The sequence below is a fragment of the Urocampus carinirostris genome, chromosome 16, assembly GCF_059441175.1.
Source record: "Urocampus carinirostris isolate Australia breed hairy pipefish chromosome 16, RoL_Ucar_1.0, whole genome shotgun sequence".
Classification (NCBI taxonomy): Eukaryota; Metazoa; Chordata; class Actinopteri; order Syngnathiformes; family Syngnathidae; genus Urocampus; species Urocampus carinirostris.
Window position 1 is genome coordinate 277,786 of NC_142364.1, and position 18,168 is coordinate 295,953.

Here is an 18,168-nt window from a genome sequence, read left to right on the forward strand (position 1 = left end):
CGTGGATGTATAGTGACGTAAAAGCATTAAGATCATCAGATAAGAGCACAGCTACTGATTGTGGATATGCGTGTACAACCAATCCTGGGACTTGCAGCATGAAACAAGCTTAAACTGCTCAAAAGAGTGTTTGTAGTTGTTGGGGTTGCCCATCGATTCGATGATGACCATCTTCTTTTATTTGTGAGTCTGCTGATGTTTGAACAGTCCGATCCTGGATTGTGGTCGGAGACTCAGGTAAAAGAGGATACCTGCGCAATGATGGTTTTTAAAGTGGCGTAAGGGGTGTGCTTTCCCCAACGCCACTATCTTGATTGTAAAGAAGATGGTTCCAGTGGCAAGGGAGACCCTAGACGACCGGCATCTTTCTACAACTACAGGCGGCTAACGGGATCCAGGTCTGTAGGAAACCGCCTCAAAGCGTGCCGCCATCAGCTTTTGGGATCACTCTTAGTCTGGACTCTACCCTTCGACCTGTCCGGCTTGGGTAACCCTACCAGGAGTATGAGACTCCCGCCGACTTAGCTCTAGGGGTCATGGAGACGCGCAAAGTGCCCCACCACGATAAGGTGGTGATCCGTCGGGACACAAACTGTGGGAGTGTTTGTAGTAGTGACATAATGAGATACTGTAAATGCTCAAGACTTACTCATGGAGGAGTAAAATGACTGTTTTGAAGGGCTTGGATGTCCACCTGGACTTCATACAATATGAGTGGATGCAAATGTGAAACCTGTTGTGTATACTAGCAGGAAAATTCCTTTTGCACTTAGAAAAAAAACTGAAGGATGAGTTGGTGCGGAAGGAGAAATAAGGAGTCATCAAGGGTATTGATGAGCCAACAGAGAGGGTCAGCTCACTGGTAGTTGAAAAGAAAACAGGTGCAATAAGACTTTGGCTAGATCGGCGGGACTTTAACAAAGCAATCAAGCGAGAAGATTCCAAGTTACCAACCAGAGAAGGAATCATGGAACAATTTGCAGAAACCAAATGGTTCAGTAAATTAGAAGCATTGTCTGGCTTATGGCAGCTGAAAATATATAAGGAAAATACCTGATTGTGTACCTTCAACACACCAGAGGGTAAGTGCGAGTTTCTTTGTTTACCATATGGTATCTTGTCAGCACCAGAAGTTTATCACAAAATTATTCAAATGATTTTCATACATCATTGTGTGGGGTTCAACTCGAAAGGAACATGACCAAAGACTGAAAAGTGCTTGAAAAGACATGAGAGGTGATACTGGAACTTAAGACAGGAAACATTTGAGCTGGCTTTGAAATCACTCACCTTTGGGCCTCAGGAGGAATAGCGCTCGTCTTGGGATAAAGAGGTCGCAGGTTCGATTCACAACTCCTCCATGTTATATGTTTAAGTGTTTTTGGGCAAGACACTGAATCTCTCATGCCCCCGATAAGCAGGTCGTTGCCTTGCATGGCTGACGCTGCTATCGTTGTGTAAGTGTGAAGCACATTGTAAAGCGCTTTGGGAGGTCTTCAGTGACATGAAAAGCGCTATAGAAATGCAGACCATTTACATTGTGGGAACTGTTGTGAGCGCAGGAGTAAAACCAGACCTGAGGAAAACTTCAGCAACCAATTACATGGAAGAACCAACAGACAAAGATGAGGTGAGACGTGTTCCGGGAATGGTTACCTATCTTGCCAAGTTTATACCTCAATTGTGAACAAAGACAGCTGTACTTAGAAGACTTCTTGAAGAAAGACTGAATGTGGTCCCATGAGCATGTGGAATGTTTTCAAAACCTGAAAGAAACTCTGACAAAACAGCCCGCTTAAAATCTGTATGATCAGTAGAAAAGCACCAGGATCTGAGCATGTGCATCTGAGAGCAGTATTGTTACAGCAACACCATGAGCAATAGTCAACGGTTGCATTGACAAGGGCAGAGACCAGCTAAGCGCAGATTGAAAAAGAACTACTAAGAAGTTTGTATGCATATGCATGAACGATTCCATCAATAGGTTTACGGTCAGACGTTTGAAGTAGAAACTGATCACAAACCATTGGTGTCGATCATGAACAAATCTTGAAATGTGCATGAAATATACAACACCGGGAAAATACTTCTATGCTGTCGATACCTTGTATTATAATAATTAATAATAATAATTTCCTTTGTATTGTCATTCTTTGTAACAATGTACACAGAACGAAATGTCGATACACCTGACCCGTTGTAGCAAGTCGATGCAGCCGCAGCCAACAGAGGGCGCCGCCATTATACCAATTAGGTATGTCTCGGCCGAGGCGCGAACCAGCGACCTCCCAGTCTCAAAGCGGGCACACTACCATCTAGGCTATTGAGCAGTGGACAAAGAAAGTGAAGGCAGTGGGAACATTACACAAAAACAAGTGTTGTAGACATGATTTTGACGAGAGAACAGAACAAATAACGATTGCGGATAGCACAACAAAAGAACTAAAAAGCACAAAAAGAAAAGGTTTGCCAGAAACCAAAAAAGGATTGTCCTGTGAATTTTCAAGATTATTGGAATTGGATATCCGAGTTTAAAGCTGTAAAAGACGTAGTCAAGAAAGGCAGCACATTTGTAATTCCATCTTACTACGCACACAACGTCACAGGGATAAACCAACTGGGACATGCAAGCACAAGGGAAACGTAGTAGACAAAGTTGCCCCAGATTTCTACAAGATCTAACTGGATGATGGACATTTTCTGAGACGGAACTGTGCTGATCTACAACTAAATCCAACATGAGTTCATGCTAAATACAGCAACAACACCACAGTATCTGAGAAGTTTGGTAACACAGGTTCCGATCCAGCTGATCCTGTTAAAGTGGCCGTGTCATCGTCACCAAAATATGTCTAGGCTCAAAAGACATATTTGAACAAGTGAAGAGTTGGACATTGTTTGATCTCGTCTGGTAAATTGTTCCAAAGTTTGATTCCATACACAGACACACACATACTTTTCCTGCTGGTTCTCACCTTTGCGTTTATGAATTGACGACAGCCCCTTAAGTTATAATTTCCCTCTTTTCAAATGAATAATTATTGGATGTTTTCTGGCACTATGTTTTTGTTGCTCTTAAATAGCAGTAGTGCAGTGAAAAATTTTACTAAATCACCAATTTTAATAATTTGGACTGCAGCAATAAAATATTAGTATGATCTCGATATCCTACCCTGTGTATGGTTCTATTTGCTCGTTTTTGGAGGACAAAAGTACTATATATATACAGTACTGTATAAATACAGTTATATATAGTTGCGGAATTATGTAATGCAAAATCAATGTTTGCCTAAGAGTCTTATTGAGAATTGTAAAAACAAAAACAAAAAACAGTTGATATTGATTTGATGTTTGCTGTTCATTATTAAGAAAAGAAAAAAGGGTATAATAACATGTGTCCGTACATGTAATACTGTTTGGTTTACAGAGGGCAAAAGCACATTCGCCTAACACGCGAAAGGTCACCAGTTCGAGGCCGGCGGATATATGTTGGCATAGAGGCACTTGCCCAAGACACACCGCAGGAAATGGTGCAGGAGGGATCCAACCAACCAACCAAATGTTATGCTACAAATGTTCCACTTTAGTTGTTTGGTTATTTTTAAAAAGGGAAGATGTGATGTTATGTGCCTGATAGCATAAGAACTTCGTTACCCATAATGCCACATTGCACTCATGTTTACAGTTATATTTTATAAAGAAATATAGTAGAATAGCTACTGCATTCCACCCCTACCGCCATTTTACGTGCACAAAGGGAAAATGTACGTCAATTGGACCACTTTAAATCTTCTTTATTATCAAATTACTGTTGAAGTTTGTTTAGCCGCAAGATGGATTTATGTTTGGTCCAGATGAGCGAATAGTTTATTTCGTTTGATACTCGGATATACCCTTCGTAGCAGCTAAATCAAGAATATGGAATATAGATGGAAGCGAAAAATAACATCTCAAAGATGTTATAGGAACTAAAATGACCAACCTGCTCTTTTCAAAACAACTCGAAGCTCCTTGTGAACAGTGTCCGACTTTTTATGTTCTCGCTCGGTCTCATCTTCCTCTAATAATTCCTCTTTGAACTCTTCTTTCCCTCTTGTACATATTGTCGCCATTTTTGAAGCAATCACTTCATTTTTACCAAGAGAAATTGAGTTTTTTCCTAAACGTGGCCAGGAATAACCTCAAACGAATTAAATTAGACAACGGAAGTGGGCGGAGCTACAACCAAACAACATCCGGTCAAAAAACTAAGTAAATTCTTTTTTAAAAAATATTTTTGAGAAGGAGGTTTCGTTGGCACTATTTATGATGTTTTTTTTAAGCACCCTAATAGTTTTAAAACCTTCTGAACATGAAATGTACTGAACGACTAATAACCAAATACAAACCTTGATCCTGCAGGGACAGCGCATTCTTGTGGATTGGTGTGGTAATGCAGGTATAGGGCGGTTTATTTTTTGTATTTTTTAAATCTAATTTCTCGCCGATTGCATGAAGGCTGACGAATGTTATTCTTAGCTGGGAAGTAAATTTATATCAGCAATATATTTATGGATATTCATTTGGTATAAATATAAATAAATAGTAAATAAGTAGGTCTGTTTAACATTCGTTTATCATTTTTGTTCTGATGTATGTTATCGAAAAACCAGTAAAAACTGGTCCCTCGATTTTATTTTTGAGAATAAAATATTCAAAATGAACCCAAACCAAAGTTTAACCAACAAATATCGGACATCATACAACCGTAGACGTTCATCTTTTGCTCCTTCTTCCACCAATGGCGGTCTGCTGCCCCCTAGCGTCTTTTTTCGGGCACTCACATGAGATCGCCAAAGAGGAGCGGCTGAATTTATTCATCCATCCATTATCTGCACCGCTTATCCTCAGTAGGGTCGTTGGGGTGGTGGGGCAGTGGGCAGGGGACACCTTGAACTGGTTTACAGCCAGTCGCAGGGTGCACAGAGACGGACAACCATTCACTCGCTCATTCACATCCAGGGACAATTTGGACTTGCCAATTAACCTGACATGCATGTTATTGGAATGTGGGAGGAAAATTGAAACCCACACATGCACGGGGAGAACATGCAAACTCCACACAGGAGCTTCGATCTCATGACCTCAGAACTGTGCCGCTAACCGCTGCTCCGCCGTGCTGCCTCTGCTGGATTCAGTATTCACTAAAAACTAAAGCAGTGTTTGACAACTAGAAGGGCCGTAACCGAAAAGTGGGGGGAGACCTGTTTTTAGAGTGTCGCAAGGCTTTGCATTGGGAAAATAATCCTTAAAAGAAGAAAAATCAGAGGGTTGATTACACTCCTTGACAGTAATTAACGATAATGTCCTGCTCGGTCTCTTCTTTCTGTTCATTAAATCGGGTCGTTGAGGGACCACATCTCATTTTGTAGTGATTTTGTTGGTTTTATTTCTTGTTTTTTCCTGTTATATAATTCACACTGTCCATTTAAACGTTCATATTAAGGTGGGGGCCTCAAACCGTCATGCTTTAGGACACAATTGGCCCCCAGGGCAGGAGTTTGAGATCCCTGCTTTTGGATGAAATTTAAGGAACAGGGTAACAGTAAATTCGAGAGACACACGGTGACAAGATCTTTGAAATTAGGGGATTCAGTTTAAAATAGGTCTGTTTGGAAATCACCCTCATTCAGTCGACAGAAGGATCTTGAAAGAGGGTCCACTTTCAAACTAGTCATGATGCTTACATTAAAGATAAAAAAGAATGTGTATACATTGTTGGTTTATTCAATTATAATCAGATTTAAAACAAATCTTCTTGATTTGATCAACTCAACAAATATAAGTTGTCATTGCTCGTTGACAATGACAATAAATATTCTGAATCTGATTAATACTCTTCTCTCCAGCATACTCGTGACTCTTGAGTTTTAGCTTGATTTGAAAAACTTTGATCTTAAACTGAGCAGGCAAAAGGTTTTTCACCAATGTGGGTTCTTGTATGTCTTTTTAAGTTCCCACGCTGGTTAAATTTTTGACCACAAATTGAGCAGGAAAAAGGCTTCTCACCAGTGTGGGTTCTTGAGTGTCTTTTTAAGCTCTCGCTCAAGTTAAATTTTTGAGCACAAATCGAGCAGGAAAAAGGTTTCTCACTAGTGTGGGTTCTTGAGTGTCTTTTTAAGCTCCCACTGTGGTTAAATTTTTGACCACAAATTGAGCAGGAAAAAGGCTTTTCAATAGTGTGTGTTCTTATGTGTGATTTTAAGTGCTGTTTCTGGATGAAATTTTGACCACAAACTGAACAGGCAAAAATCCTCTCACTCGTGTGGTTTCTTGAGTGCCTTTTTAAAAGTTTCTTCACGCTGAATTTTTTACCGCAAATAGAGCATGTGAACGGCTTCACACCTGTGTGGACTTTTGTGTGTTGTTTTAAGCTCTCATTCTCAGAGAATTTTTGACCGCAAACTGTGCAGGCATACAGTTTCTCACCAGTGTGGGTTGTTGCGTGTGATGTTAAGGAACTCTTGCAGCTGAATCTTTGACAGCAGACTGAGCAGGCAAAAGGTTTCTCACCAGTGTGGGTTCTTGTGTGTCTTTTTAAGCTTCCGCTCTGGTTAAAATTTTGACCGCAAATTGAGCAGGTAAAAGGTTTCTCACCAGTGTGGGTTCTTGTGTGTCTTTTTAAGCTCCTGCTCTGGTTAAAGTTTTTACCGCAAATCGAGCAGGTAAAAGGTTTCTCATCAGTGTGGGTTCTCATATGTGATTTTAAGTGTTCTTTTCGGCTACATTTTTGACCACAAACTGAACAGGAAAAACTCTTCTCACCAGTGTGGGTTTTTGTGTGTCTTTTTAAGCTCCCGCTCTGGTGAAATCTTTGACCACAAATTGAGCAAGAAAAAGGTTTGTCACCGCTGTTGTTCCTTGTGTGTTTTTTTAAGCACAGACTCTGGGGGATTTTCTTTTGACAAATAAAGCAGATGTAAAGTTTCACACCTGAGTGGATTGGTGTGTGTACGTTTACTATCCCATTGTCAGTAAATACTTTTCTGCAAATAGAGCAGGAAAATCGTTTTTCACCAGTGTGGGTTCTTGTGTGTCTTTTTAAATTCCCATTAAGAGTAAATCTTTGACCGCAAATAGAGCATGCAAAAGGTTTCTCACCGGTGTGGGTTCTTGTGTGTGATTTTATGGTATTCTTCCTGCTGATTCTGTGTATAATCATATGCAATTTCAAATCACTCCTGAGTGGAACCGTTTTCCCACAATGAGAGCATTTGTTTTCACTTTCCGACTGTTTGTCGCCATCGGTGTGTGCAGAGTCAGATGCGTTGCCGTCATCAGTTTTCACGTCATGACGGAAACTGATACTTAGAGGCTCCTGCCAGTTTTTCTCTTCATGTTGACCTTCGGCGGTTGAATGGACCCCTGCCACGAGTAATTCAGTGAAATGCTCCTCCTCTTTAACAGGAACATGTTTTGCATTTTCTTCCTCCTCTTTTACATGAACAAGATGCTCCTCTTGCTCCTTTTTAATGTGATCAGGCTCCAAATCCATCTCCTCCTTTCTGATACCAGGCAACTCTTGCTCCTGTTGTCCAGGACAAGGACATTCTTCACAAACATCTGCAGGACAAAAAACACACATGGTGTCAAAGTACCAACCTAACAACAAAAGAGGTGATTTTTGGGGGGTGAGAAATACAGAGACCCCCTACTACTTCACTTACCTCTAGTTCATTCATTTGCGGAAAACTAATATGTTTTTATAAAGAAATCAGCCCCTTTTTATCCTCCAAAAACGTGCAATTAGAACCATACACAGGGTAGGAAATCGAGATCATACTCATATTTTATTCCTGCAGTCCAAATTATTAAAACTGGATGATTTAGTCAAATCTTTCACTGCACAACTGCCATTTAAGGTCAACAAAAACATAGTGCCAGAAAACATCCATAAATTATTCATTTGGAAAGAGGGAAAGTATAACTTAAGAGGCTGTAATAAATTCATAATCCCAAAAGTGAGAACCACCACAAAAAGTACGTGTGTGTCTGTGTGTGGAGTCAAACTTTGGAACAATTTACAAGGCAAGATCGAACAATGTCCAACTATTCAGTTGTTCAAATTTAAATACTAAAAAACATTACTGGCGGAATACACAGATGAAGAAAATGGGGTATGAGTAATACGAGAAATTGGGAAAAGTGCGTCTAGAATTATGGTTAACTTTGTTGTTATTGTTGCTATTCTTATATCATAACTGTTATTATTAATATTTTTACTATTGTTGTTATATCATTGGTGTATTTCATAGGGAAGGTGAAGGGGTAGGGAATATAAGCATTTGCTTCTTACTACCCCTTTTCCAACATATTATGTAACGTTATTTTGTTGTTGAGTTATTGTTTTTGTTCTGTTTTTTTAATTTTAATCTTCGAATAAAGTTTTCATTCATTCATCTAACGGATGCTTCTTGCAGCACCGAGGAACGTTTCGGGCAGCCAAGATAAGTCGTTCGTCCATTTAATGTTTCCCAATGCTGGAAACACTGTAGAATAAATGTTACATTTCAACTAAGGGTGTAACTATGAGACAAGAGGGAAGATCAGCCGGTGCGAGTTCACGGGTGGGAAGTGACGGGTTTAATAGCCGCTCTATTACTGGTATCGGGTTGTATAAACACGGGATACAGTTTGACGCCTTGAATGCAGCAAGGTTATCACCAACAGTCTCAAAGCACTACTTTTATCTTATTTTCCCTTTGAAGTTTTTATCCATGTTTACCTCAGGGTTCCTAATCTTGTTGCATACAATGTTTGACATCAAACCCTGTAAAGAAAAATTTAATTCAATATTGTGACGTGAAGTTGGGGCTCATAGGCTTGAACTTCTGACAGTCGAACTTATTTACAATGCAAATTGATCGGGCTGTTTCCACAATACCCTGTTATTGGTTATTTTAACAAGAATTGAAGTGTTATAGCAACCCCTTACACCCCTGCCTCCATTTTAAGTGTACAAAGAAATCGTAAGGGGGATATCCATGTCGATTATGTTACAGTGTGTTTCACCCGGTGCGGTTATAGGGGCGCACCAACTTGCAACGTACACACTGATGTTTCCGGTAAAGCTGAGTAACATACATATGTGTTCGGGTCTTCATTTAAATGTAATATCTAACGTAAAACAGTATGTGTTTCACCCGGAGTGGTTATAGGAGCGTACCAACTTGCAATGTACACACTGAAGTTTCCGGTAAAGCTGATGATCATACATCTGCGTGCGAGTCTTCATTTAAACGTAATATCTAGCGTAAAACAGATTAAACCACTCGCAGAAGACTTTGAAAGTAAGATTTCAAAGATGTCAAAGAAACTAAAATGACCAACCTGCTTTGTTCGAAACAATTTCCAGCTGCTTGTAAACGGCGTATGGCTGTCGATGTTCTCGCTCAGTCTCCTCTTGCCTTAAAAAATCCATTTTGAACTCTTTTCCTCTTTCACACATTTTCGTTAAGTTTGAAGCAATAGTTTGATTTTTACCAAGAGAAATTGAGATTTTTTCCCCCTAAACGAACATGACTAAAGGGAACCGCCTCAAAACGATCCAAAATGGAGACGGGAAGTAGGCGGAGCTCCAACCAAAACAACTTCCGGTTCTAAAGGGATCAAATAAATCATCAGTTTTACTATATTTTTGAGAATGCGATTTCGTTGGCATATTTCATGTGAATTATTATTGTGAACCATTTTAAGGCAGTGGAATATTTCTGACGCTACGTTGTTCACATGTTTGTATTTTTTTCTATTTTATCTATTTTATCTTTTCGTTTGTTACTTCCCGTCTCGATGACTGTAACACACTACTCTCCGGTCTCCCAAAGTCCAAAATCAAGAGCCTTCATCTGGTACAAATTGCTGCAGCGAGACCTTTAACTAAGACAAGAAAGTTTGATCACATGACCCCGATTTTAGCTAACCTGCATTGGCTCCCTGTTAACTTAAGATGTGATTTGAAGGTTCTGTTGGTAGTATACAAAAGCATGCATGGACTTGCTCCCTCATATCTTTCAGATTTAATTCCCCCCCTATGTTCCAGTCCGGAGCCTTCGCTCTGAAAACGCTGGTCTACTAGTGATCCCAAGAGCCAAGAAAAGATCCGCAGGTTGGAGAGCGTTCTCCATTCGGGCCCAGTGCTGTGGAATGCTCTTCCCCTTGAGATTTGATCTGCAACCTCAGTGGAATTGTTTAAATCTAAGCTTTAAACACACTTCTATAGCATATGAATAATCTATATTTTATGTTGATAATATGTGTATTATTTGCCCTCATGTAGGTTTTAGATGAGGGGAAGGTGTCATAATAGTCTGTAGTTTGCAATAGTCTTTGATCTGTGCAGCCCTTTGAGACTCTTTGTGATTAAGGATGTCAGAAATGAACATGAATTGACTATATTTTAGCTAGCACTTTTTATTGTTTCTATGCTGTCTTTTATTGAGAGTTTAAAACCTATTATACTTTTGGCGGGGACTTGGATTAAATTTGGGGTACCCCTAAAAGGAGCTGGTTACTCCTATGGTGGTGACTAAACCATGACTGCCCGATTGTGTTGGGGACACGTTCCATCTGTCCATGCCTCATTTACGCCCTTGTCCAAAAGAGAAAATCGCAAAGGTCTTTATAAGAGACTACGGCACCATTACACATTAATGAATTGTATATAATTGTTCATTAAAAGGATAGTCTGTAATATTTAGTGCCAACTAGTAGTGCAATAATATTTTCAGTAAAAAACGACAATTGATTTGAATACTAGCCATATATATAAGAACTGTCATTCCAGTGTTCATTTGTATCAAATGAAAAAAATCAGAGGTTGAGAAATTTGTATTTCTTTTACACAATTTACTGTGGCACTGGCCCCCGTTCCTACTTGGCAAATCAGTGTCATAAAATGGTTAAATATGACACAATGAGGCTTTAAAAAGATAGACCTGCAAAACCAGTACATTTTAATGAAACATTTTCAGAAATAGCACATGCATATACATACAAACATGGGGCGGCAGTAGCTCAGGAGGTAGAGCGCTTGTCTTGGGATCAAGAGATCCCAGTTCGAATCCCGGCTTGTCCGTGTTGCATGTCGAAGTGTCCTTGGGTAAGACACTGAACCCCTAATACCCCCAATAAGCAGGTTAGCGTCTTACATGGCTGCAATACAAGGCCGCTATTGGGAAATGTGAAGCACACTGTAAAGCGCTTTGGGAAGTCATTGACTTGAAAAGCGCTATAGAAATGCAGATCATTTCAGATCATTTCATGTATGTATGTTTACATATATATGTCCATCCATCATCTGCACCGCTTATTCTCAGTAGGGTTGCGGGGAGCCCATTTCAGCTATCTTCGGGCAGTGGGCAGGGGACACTGGTTGCCTGCCAGTCGCAGGGCACACTGGGACAGACAACTTACTCGCTCATTCGCTCCTAGGAACAACTTGGACCATCTGATTAACCTGAAAGGCATGTTTTAGAATAGGGGGGAAAAATGGATTTCCGGGAGAAAACCCACGCAAGCACGGGGAGAACATGCAAACTCCGCACAGGAAAGCTGGTAGCTGGATTTGATCCCATGAACTTAGAACTGTGCTGCGGACGCACTAACCACTCATCCGCCGTGCCGCCTATATATAATACGGTATGCTAAGGAAAGTTTAGATAAGCCATATCACAATGTATACAGTTCATTCAGTGGTGGATTTTCTAAACCTGAATGAGAGAAATCATATCAAGCAGAGTGACTAATACTATTCTCACTAGCATATTTTAGCTTGACTTGAGAATCTATGATGGCAAACTGAGGAGGTAAAATGTGTTTCACTAGTGTGGGATTTTGTGTGCCCTTTTATGCGGCCACTCAGGTTAAATTTTTACCTCAAATTTAGCAGGAAAAAGACTTTTCACTAGTGTGGGTTCTTGTGTGTCTTTTGAGGCTCCGATTATCAAGGAATTTTTCTCCACAAATCGAACAGGCAAAAGGCCTCTCACCAGTGTGGTTTCTTGTGTGCCTTGTCAAGAGTCTCTTCAAGCTGAATTTTTTAGCACACACCGAGCACGAATAAGGTTTCTCGCCTGTGTGCACTCTTGCGTGCTGTTTTAAGCTCCTATTCTCAGAAAATTTTTGGCCACAAACTGTGCAGGCATAAGGTTTCTCACCAGTGTGAGTTCTTGCATGTGATTTTAAGGAACTGTTTCTGGTGAATCTTTGATTGCAAACCAAGCAGGCAAAAAGCTTCTCACCAGTGTGGGTTCTTGTGTGTCTTTTTAAGCTCCCGCTCTGGTTAAAATTTTGACCGCAAATTGAGCAGGAAAAGGGCTTCTCACCGGTGTGGGTTCTTATGTGGTTTTCTAATATTCCATGATCGGAGAATTTTTCACCACAAACCGAACAGGCAAAAGGCCTTTCACCAGTGTGGTTTCTTGTATGCCTTTGTAAGAGTTTCTTAAGGCTGTACTTTTTATCGCAAACAGAGCACGCAAAAGGCTTCTCACCGGTGTGGATTTTTTTGTGTTGTTTTAAGCTCCCATTATCAGAGAATTTTTTACCGCAAACTGTGCAGGGATATGGCTTCTCACCAGTGTGGGTTCTTATGTGGATTTTTAAACTTGCATTCATAGTGAATCTTTGACCGCAAACTGAGCAGGCAAAAGGCTTCTCACCAGTGTGGGTTCTTAAGTGTATTCTTAAATGTTCTTTCTGGCAAAATCTTTGACCACAAACTGAGCAGGCAAAAGGCTTCTCACCACTGTGGGTTCTTGTGTGTCTTTTTAAGCTTTCGTTCACGTGAAATGTTTGACCACAAATTGAGCATCCAAAAGGTTTCTCTCCTGTGTGGATTCTCATGTGTGTTTTTAAGTTTGCTTTCAGACTGAATCTTTGACCACAAACTGAGCAAGAAAATAGTTTTTCACCAGTGTGAGTTCTTGTGTGTCTTTTTAAACTCTCACTAATAGTAAATCTTTGACCGCAAACTGAGCAAGAAAAAGGCTTCTCACCTGTGTGGAGACTTGCGTGTCTTTTTAAGCTCCCGCTGTGGTTAAATTTTTGACCGCAAATTGAGCAGGAAAAGGGCTTCTCGCCAGTGTGGGTTCTTGTGTGGCTTTCTAAGCTCCCGCTCTGATTAAATTTTTGACCGCAAACTGAGCAGGAAAAAGGCTTCTCGCCAGTGTGGAGACTTGCGTGTCTTTTTAAGGTATACTTTCTCCTGAATCTTTGACCGCAAACTAGACACGGAAAAGGCTTCTGACCAGCGTGAACTACCATATGCAATTTTAAATCCCTCTTGAGCGGAAAGGATTTCCCACAATGAGAACATTTGTTTTGACTTTCCGACTGTTCGTCGCCATCGGTGTGTGCAGAGTCGGATGTGTTGCCGTCATCAGTTTTCACGTCATGACGGGAGCTGCTTCTTAGAGGCTCCTGCCAGTTTTTCTCTTCATGTTGACCTTCGGTGGTTGAATGGACCCCTGCCACGAGCAATTCGGTGAAATGTTCCACCGTTTTAACGTGAACAGGCTTTTCTTCTTCCTCCACTTTAACATGAACTGGATGCTCCTCCTTCTCTTCCTTTTTAACGTGATCAGGCTTCAAATCCACCTCATGCCCTTTGACGCCAGGCAACACTTGTTCCTGTCGTCCAGGACAATATTCTTCACTGACGTCTGCAGAACAAAAGAACACATGGTATTTAAATCCGAGTCCAACAATAAAACGCCGGCGTTTTTTGAGAATCTAAATCAGTGCAGCTCCAGCCGCCTTTAATCAAGGTGACAAATAACCATTAAGCAGGTGTCTCCAGCTCCACACAGGTTAAAACTTTCCCTTTAGATCTGGTCTCCCACACCTCAGTAAATTTCAATGAATCGTGGTCTTTAAGTCTGTTCCCAGGGTACCTAGCACATTTGGCTACTTATTCTTTCAGATTTTATATCCCCCTATGTTCCGGTCCGGAGCCTCCGCTCTGAAAACGCCGGTCTACTATTGATCCCAAGAGCCAAGAAGAAATCCGCAAGTTGGAGAGCTTTCTCCATCCGGGCCCCGGTGCTGTGGAACGCTCTTCCCCCTGAGATTCGATCTGCAACCTCAGTGGAAATGTTTCAATCTAAGCTTAAAACACACTTCTACTCTATAGCATATGAATAACCTATATTTTAAGTTGATAATATGTGTATTATTTGCCGTCATGTAGGTTTTAGATCAGGGGATGGTGTCATAATAGTCTGTGCTTCGCGATAATCTGTGGTCTGTGCAGCCCTTTGAGACTCTTTGTGATTAAAGGCTATACAAATAAACATGACTTGACTTGACAGGTTCACTCCTTCGCAGAAAAAAAAAGAAAATCTTTTAAAAAAAAGATTGAAATAAAAAAAATCTAACGGATGCTTCCCGCAGCACCCAGGAAGGTTTCAGGTAGCCAAGATTCAAGCCATTTAGCTATTCAATATAAAAAAAAAAGCTTAAAAATAAATAAATAGTTCATGGGTAAACATTCTATACTGTATTTCCAACGCAATTAGAACTATGACATTTTTATTGTTTAATATCTTGTGCGTCCATTTAATATGGCGAGCCGTTTCTTTTGAAATGAAAGTGGAATAAGAAAGATTGATGCGGTTGAGAAAATGCTTAGATTGCTTTTTTTGCCCACTTTCTACCATGAAGGATGAAGTCGCATAACTCTTGAAACCCATCTTCCACAAGTAAGTTAACGTTAACTTTATTTATCTTTATAGAGCATATTATTTTACAAAATGTTTATTTTGGAGTACAAAACAATACAGCTTACTTATACAAGCCTTAAACATACTAATGTACAGTCCTATGCAAAATTTTGGGCACCCCTGATAATTTTCAAGATTTTCCTTTATAAATCATTGGTTGTTCAGACCAGCAATGTCAGCAATATATCATGTAGCAGACAAACACAGTGATATCTGAGAAGTGAAATGAAGTTCATAGGATCTACAGAAAGTGTGCAATAATTACCTAAACAAAAATAGACAGAAGCATACATTTGGGCACCCTTGTTGTTTTATTGATTTGAATACCTTTAGCACTAACTATGGGAACACAAAATTTGTTAGATAGCCTCAGAACAACTGTCAAATGACAGGAAAAAAAATTGTTCGACATTATGGTTTAGGGGAAGGATACAAAAAGCCAGCTCAGAGATTTCAGCTGCCAGTTTCCACTGTGAGGAACATGGTGGGGAAATGGAAGGCCACAGGCACAGTTCTAGTTAAGGTTTGAGGTGGCAGGCCAAGAAAAGTCTCAGATAAGCAGAGGCGAATGATGGTGAGAACAATCAAACTCAACCCACAGACCAGCTCCAAAGACCTACAACACGATCTTGCTGCAGAATGTGTCACTGCGCATCGTTCAACTATCAGCACACTTTGCACAAGGTGAAGCTGTATGGGAGAGTAATGCGAGAGAAGCATTTTCTGCGTACATGACACAAACAGAGTCGCTTGAGGTATGCTAAAGCACATTTTGACAAGTCAGCTTTATTTTGGAATAAGGTGCTGTAGACTGATGAAACTAAAATTGAGTTATTTGGACCTAACAATGTTGTAGAAAATAAACTTGCATTTGTAGAATAGATTTGCATACATTTAGAAACAAATGTAGAAAGACTTGCTTACAGTTGGGAGAAATGTTGTTTACATCTCGGGAAGGTCTCGAAGGACGAATTAGTATAAACAATCCTCCTCAAAGGAGGACAACAGATAACGGCAAAGGGCAAGGTGACATAAACTGGCATAAACTTGAAAACACTTCCAAATAAGGACGGAACCCTGGGCATGTACGCCTTCAGGCGTGAATAGGGACGGGGCCAAACCGGGTACACGTGCTATGTTGAAAAGTATAAAGACACACGCATATCTTTGATTCGCTGAGTCTCTTGTTGAAATTGTGTATCAATAAAAAGAACTCCCTCTTATGTCATTTTGATTCCTGCATTTCTTTGAACACGGACGAGATGATTCAACAAATTGGTCTTATCTTCAACAACAAAGGGCGGTATGCATGGCGGAAGAAGAACACAGCATTCCAAGACAAACACTTGCTACCCACAGTAAAATTTGGCGGTGGTTCCGTCATGCTTTGGGACTGTGTGGCCAGTGCAGGTACTGGCAATCTTGTTAAAGTTGAAGGTCGCATGGATTCCAGTCAGTATCGGCAGATTCTTGCAAACAATGTTCTAGAATCAGTGGCAGACCTGAAGTTGCGCCAGGGCTGGATACTTCAACAAGACAACGACCCCAAACACTGCTCAAATTCTACTTAGGCATTCAAGTACAATGTTCTGGAATGGCCATCTCAGTCCCAACCCCCTGAATATTATTGAAAACCTGTGGTGTGATTTAAAGCGGGCTGTCCATGCTCGGAAACCATCAAACCTGACTGAAGTGGAGATGTTTTGTAAAGAAGAATGGTCAAAAATACCTTCAACCAGAATACAGACCCTCATTGGAAGCTATAGGAATCATTTAGAGGCTGTAATTTCTGCAAAAGGAGGATTCTACTAAATATTGATGTCATTTTTCTGTTGGGGTGCCCAAACATGTATGCACCTACCTACTTTTGTTTCAGCAATTATTGCACATTTTCTGTAAATCCTATAAACCTAATTTCACTTCTCATATATCACTTTGTTTGTCTGCTATTAGATATATGCAGGGTTGGGTAGGGTTACTTTAACTTGATTACTTTAAATGACTTTTGGATGACTCCAATACCAAATATGCTAATAAAAGACAAAAGAAACTAAATATGAATAAAATGACTAAATTTTGTGCAGGCTTGGGGAGTAACGGACCACATGGAAGGGCAAAAATGATGTTGGCAAGCTGTTTGGATTTATTTTCATTTTGTTTCTGTCGCATTTTATGTTAGTTTTGCCGGAGATCAAAGAGATCAAAGCCAGGAGCGAAAGCTTACCACGTGTTGCGAATCATAATTGTATTCATATTTAGTTTCTTTTGTTTTTTATTAGCATATTTGGAATTGGAGTCATCCAAAAGTCATTGAAAGTAATCAAGTTAAAGTAACCCTACCCAACCCTGGATATATGTAACAAATTGACCACCTCACGATGTTTTAGCCTGCCGATTGCCTGGTCGACCTCTTGGTCTACTTTTTCACCCCCTTCCTGTTTGAACTTTGGTGCCCGCCATTGATAGTTAAGTCCTTTATCACAATAAGTCTTAAAGGGCGTTACAGAGCACAACAACAACAAAATAACTAGCAAAAAAAAATAAACAAAATATATAAAAAAATGTAGGAACTATTTCAAACATAATATGGAAAAAAGTAAATATGTCACTTGGTTCACATAGATTCAAAATATCATATATTATTAATATATGATCATCTTAATTACCGGAAACTTAAGTGTGTACGTTGCTAGTTGGTGCCCCCCTATAACCGCACCGGGTGAAACATATACATTGTAACAATATCAATGATAATCGTGTAATTTAAAGTTCATACTCTGGTAAAAAATAAAAATAAAAAAGAAGCTAGATAGATAGCTAAAACTGTTAAAAAGCTAAAGTCTGATTATATAGCCAAACCCAAAACTAGATGGCTAGCAAGAAAGGAGGCCAAAATTTCGCTGACCAACCTGCTCTGTTCAGAACAACACGAAGCTGCTTAATAACGGCGTCCGGTCTACGAACTTCTCGCTCGTTCTCCTCATGCTCTATAAACTCTCCTTTCCCTCTTGTACACATGTTTTCCGTATTTGAAGCAATCGCTTGATTTTTACCAAGATTATTTGAGTTTTTTCCGGAACGTGGTGAGGAACAATCGTAAACCGATTCGAACGGATAGTAGAAGTAGGCGGAGCTTTAACTAAACAACTTCCGGTCCCAAAAGAGATACGTTAGAAATATTTTCTAATACATTTTTGAGAAGGCACAATTTATGACCGTTTTCATTTTTTGGGCAATCATGCTAAATATTTTAAAACATTTTTTTTCTACATGAAACGAAGTAACGACTGCTAACCAAATTTTAAGTTTAACCTTGTAGAAAAGCGCTCTCCTGTGGATTAATGTGGTACTGCAGATCTTGGTTGCTTCAGCTCTTTTGTTGGCCGGTATCCAGGGTTGGTTGGGTAGG

General features: G+C 40.0%; 3 protein-coding genes across 4 annotated transcripts in view; all 3 read right to left on the reverse strand.

Annotated features, from left to right (window-relative positions):
• LOC148349910 (uncharacterized) overlaps nucleotides 1-18,168 on the reverse strand; it is a 46,907-nt gene that overhangs the window by 4,226 nt on the left and 24,513 nt on the right. Inside the window, exon 1 of one of the 2 annotated variants that reach the window (XM_088355476.1) lies at nucleotides 3,983-4,180. The exons of the other annotated variant lie outside the window; for it this stretch is intronic. Within the exon in view, the coding sequence (XP_088211602.1) occupies nucleotides 3,983-4,112 (130 nt within the window). The 5' untranslated portion in view covers nucleotides 4,113-4,180. Of the gene's footprint in view, nucleotides 1-3,982; nucleotides 4,181-18,168 lie in introns of those variants that run through there. 2 annotated transcript variants of the gene reach the window in all.
• LOC148349911 (uncharacterized) lies at nucleotides 5,801-9,591 on the reverse strand. The gene is made up of 2 exons (XM_088355456.1): nucleotides 9,370-9,591; nucleotides 5,801-7,602 (listed from the first exon to the last, which is right to left on the reverse strand). Exons 1-2 carry the CDS (start codon nucleotides 9,485-9,487, stop codon nucleotides 5,936-5,938), a joined length of 1,785 nt encoding a protein of 594 aa, XP_088211582.1. The 5' UTR covers nucleotides 9,488-9,591; the 3' UTR covers nucleotides 5,801-5,935.
• On the reverse strand, nucleotides 11,097-17,872 carry LOC148349912 (uncharacterized). Its single transcript, XM_088355447.1, has 2 exons — nucleotides 17,669-17,872; nucleotides 11,097-13,700 (listed from the first exon to the last, which is right to left on the reverse strand). Exons 1-2 carry the CDS (start codon nucleotides 17,775-17,777, stop codon nucleotides 11,920-11,922), a joined length of 1,890 nt encoding a protein of 629 aa, XP_088211573.1. The 5' UTR covers nucleotides 17,778-17,872; the 3' UTR covers nucleotides 11,097-11,919.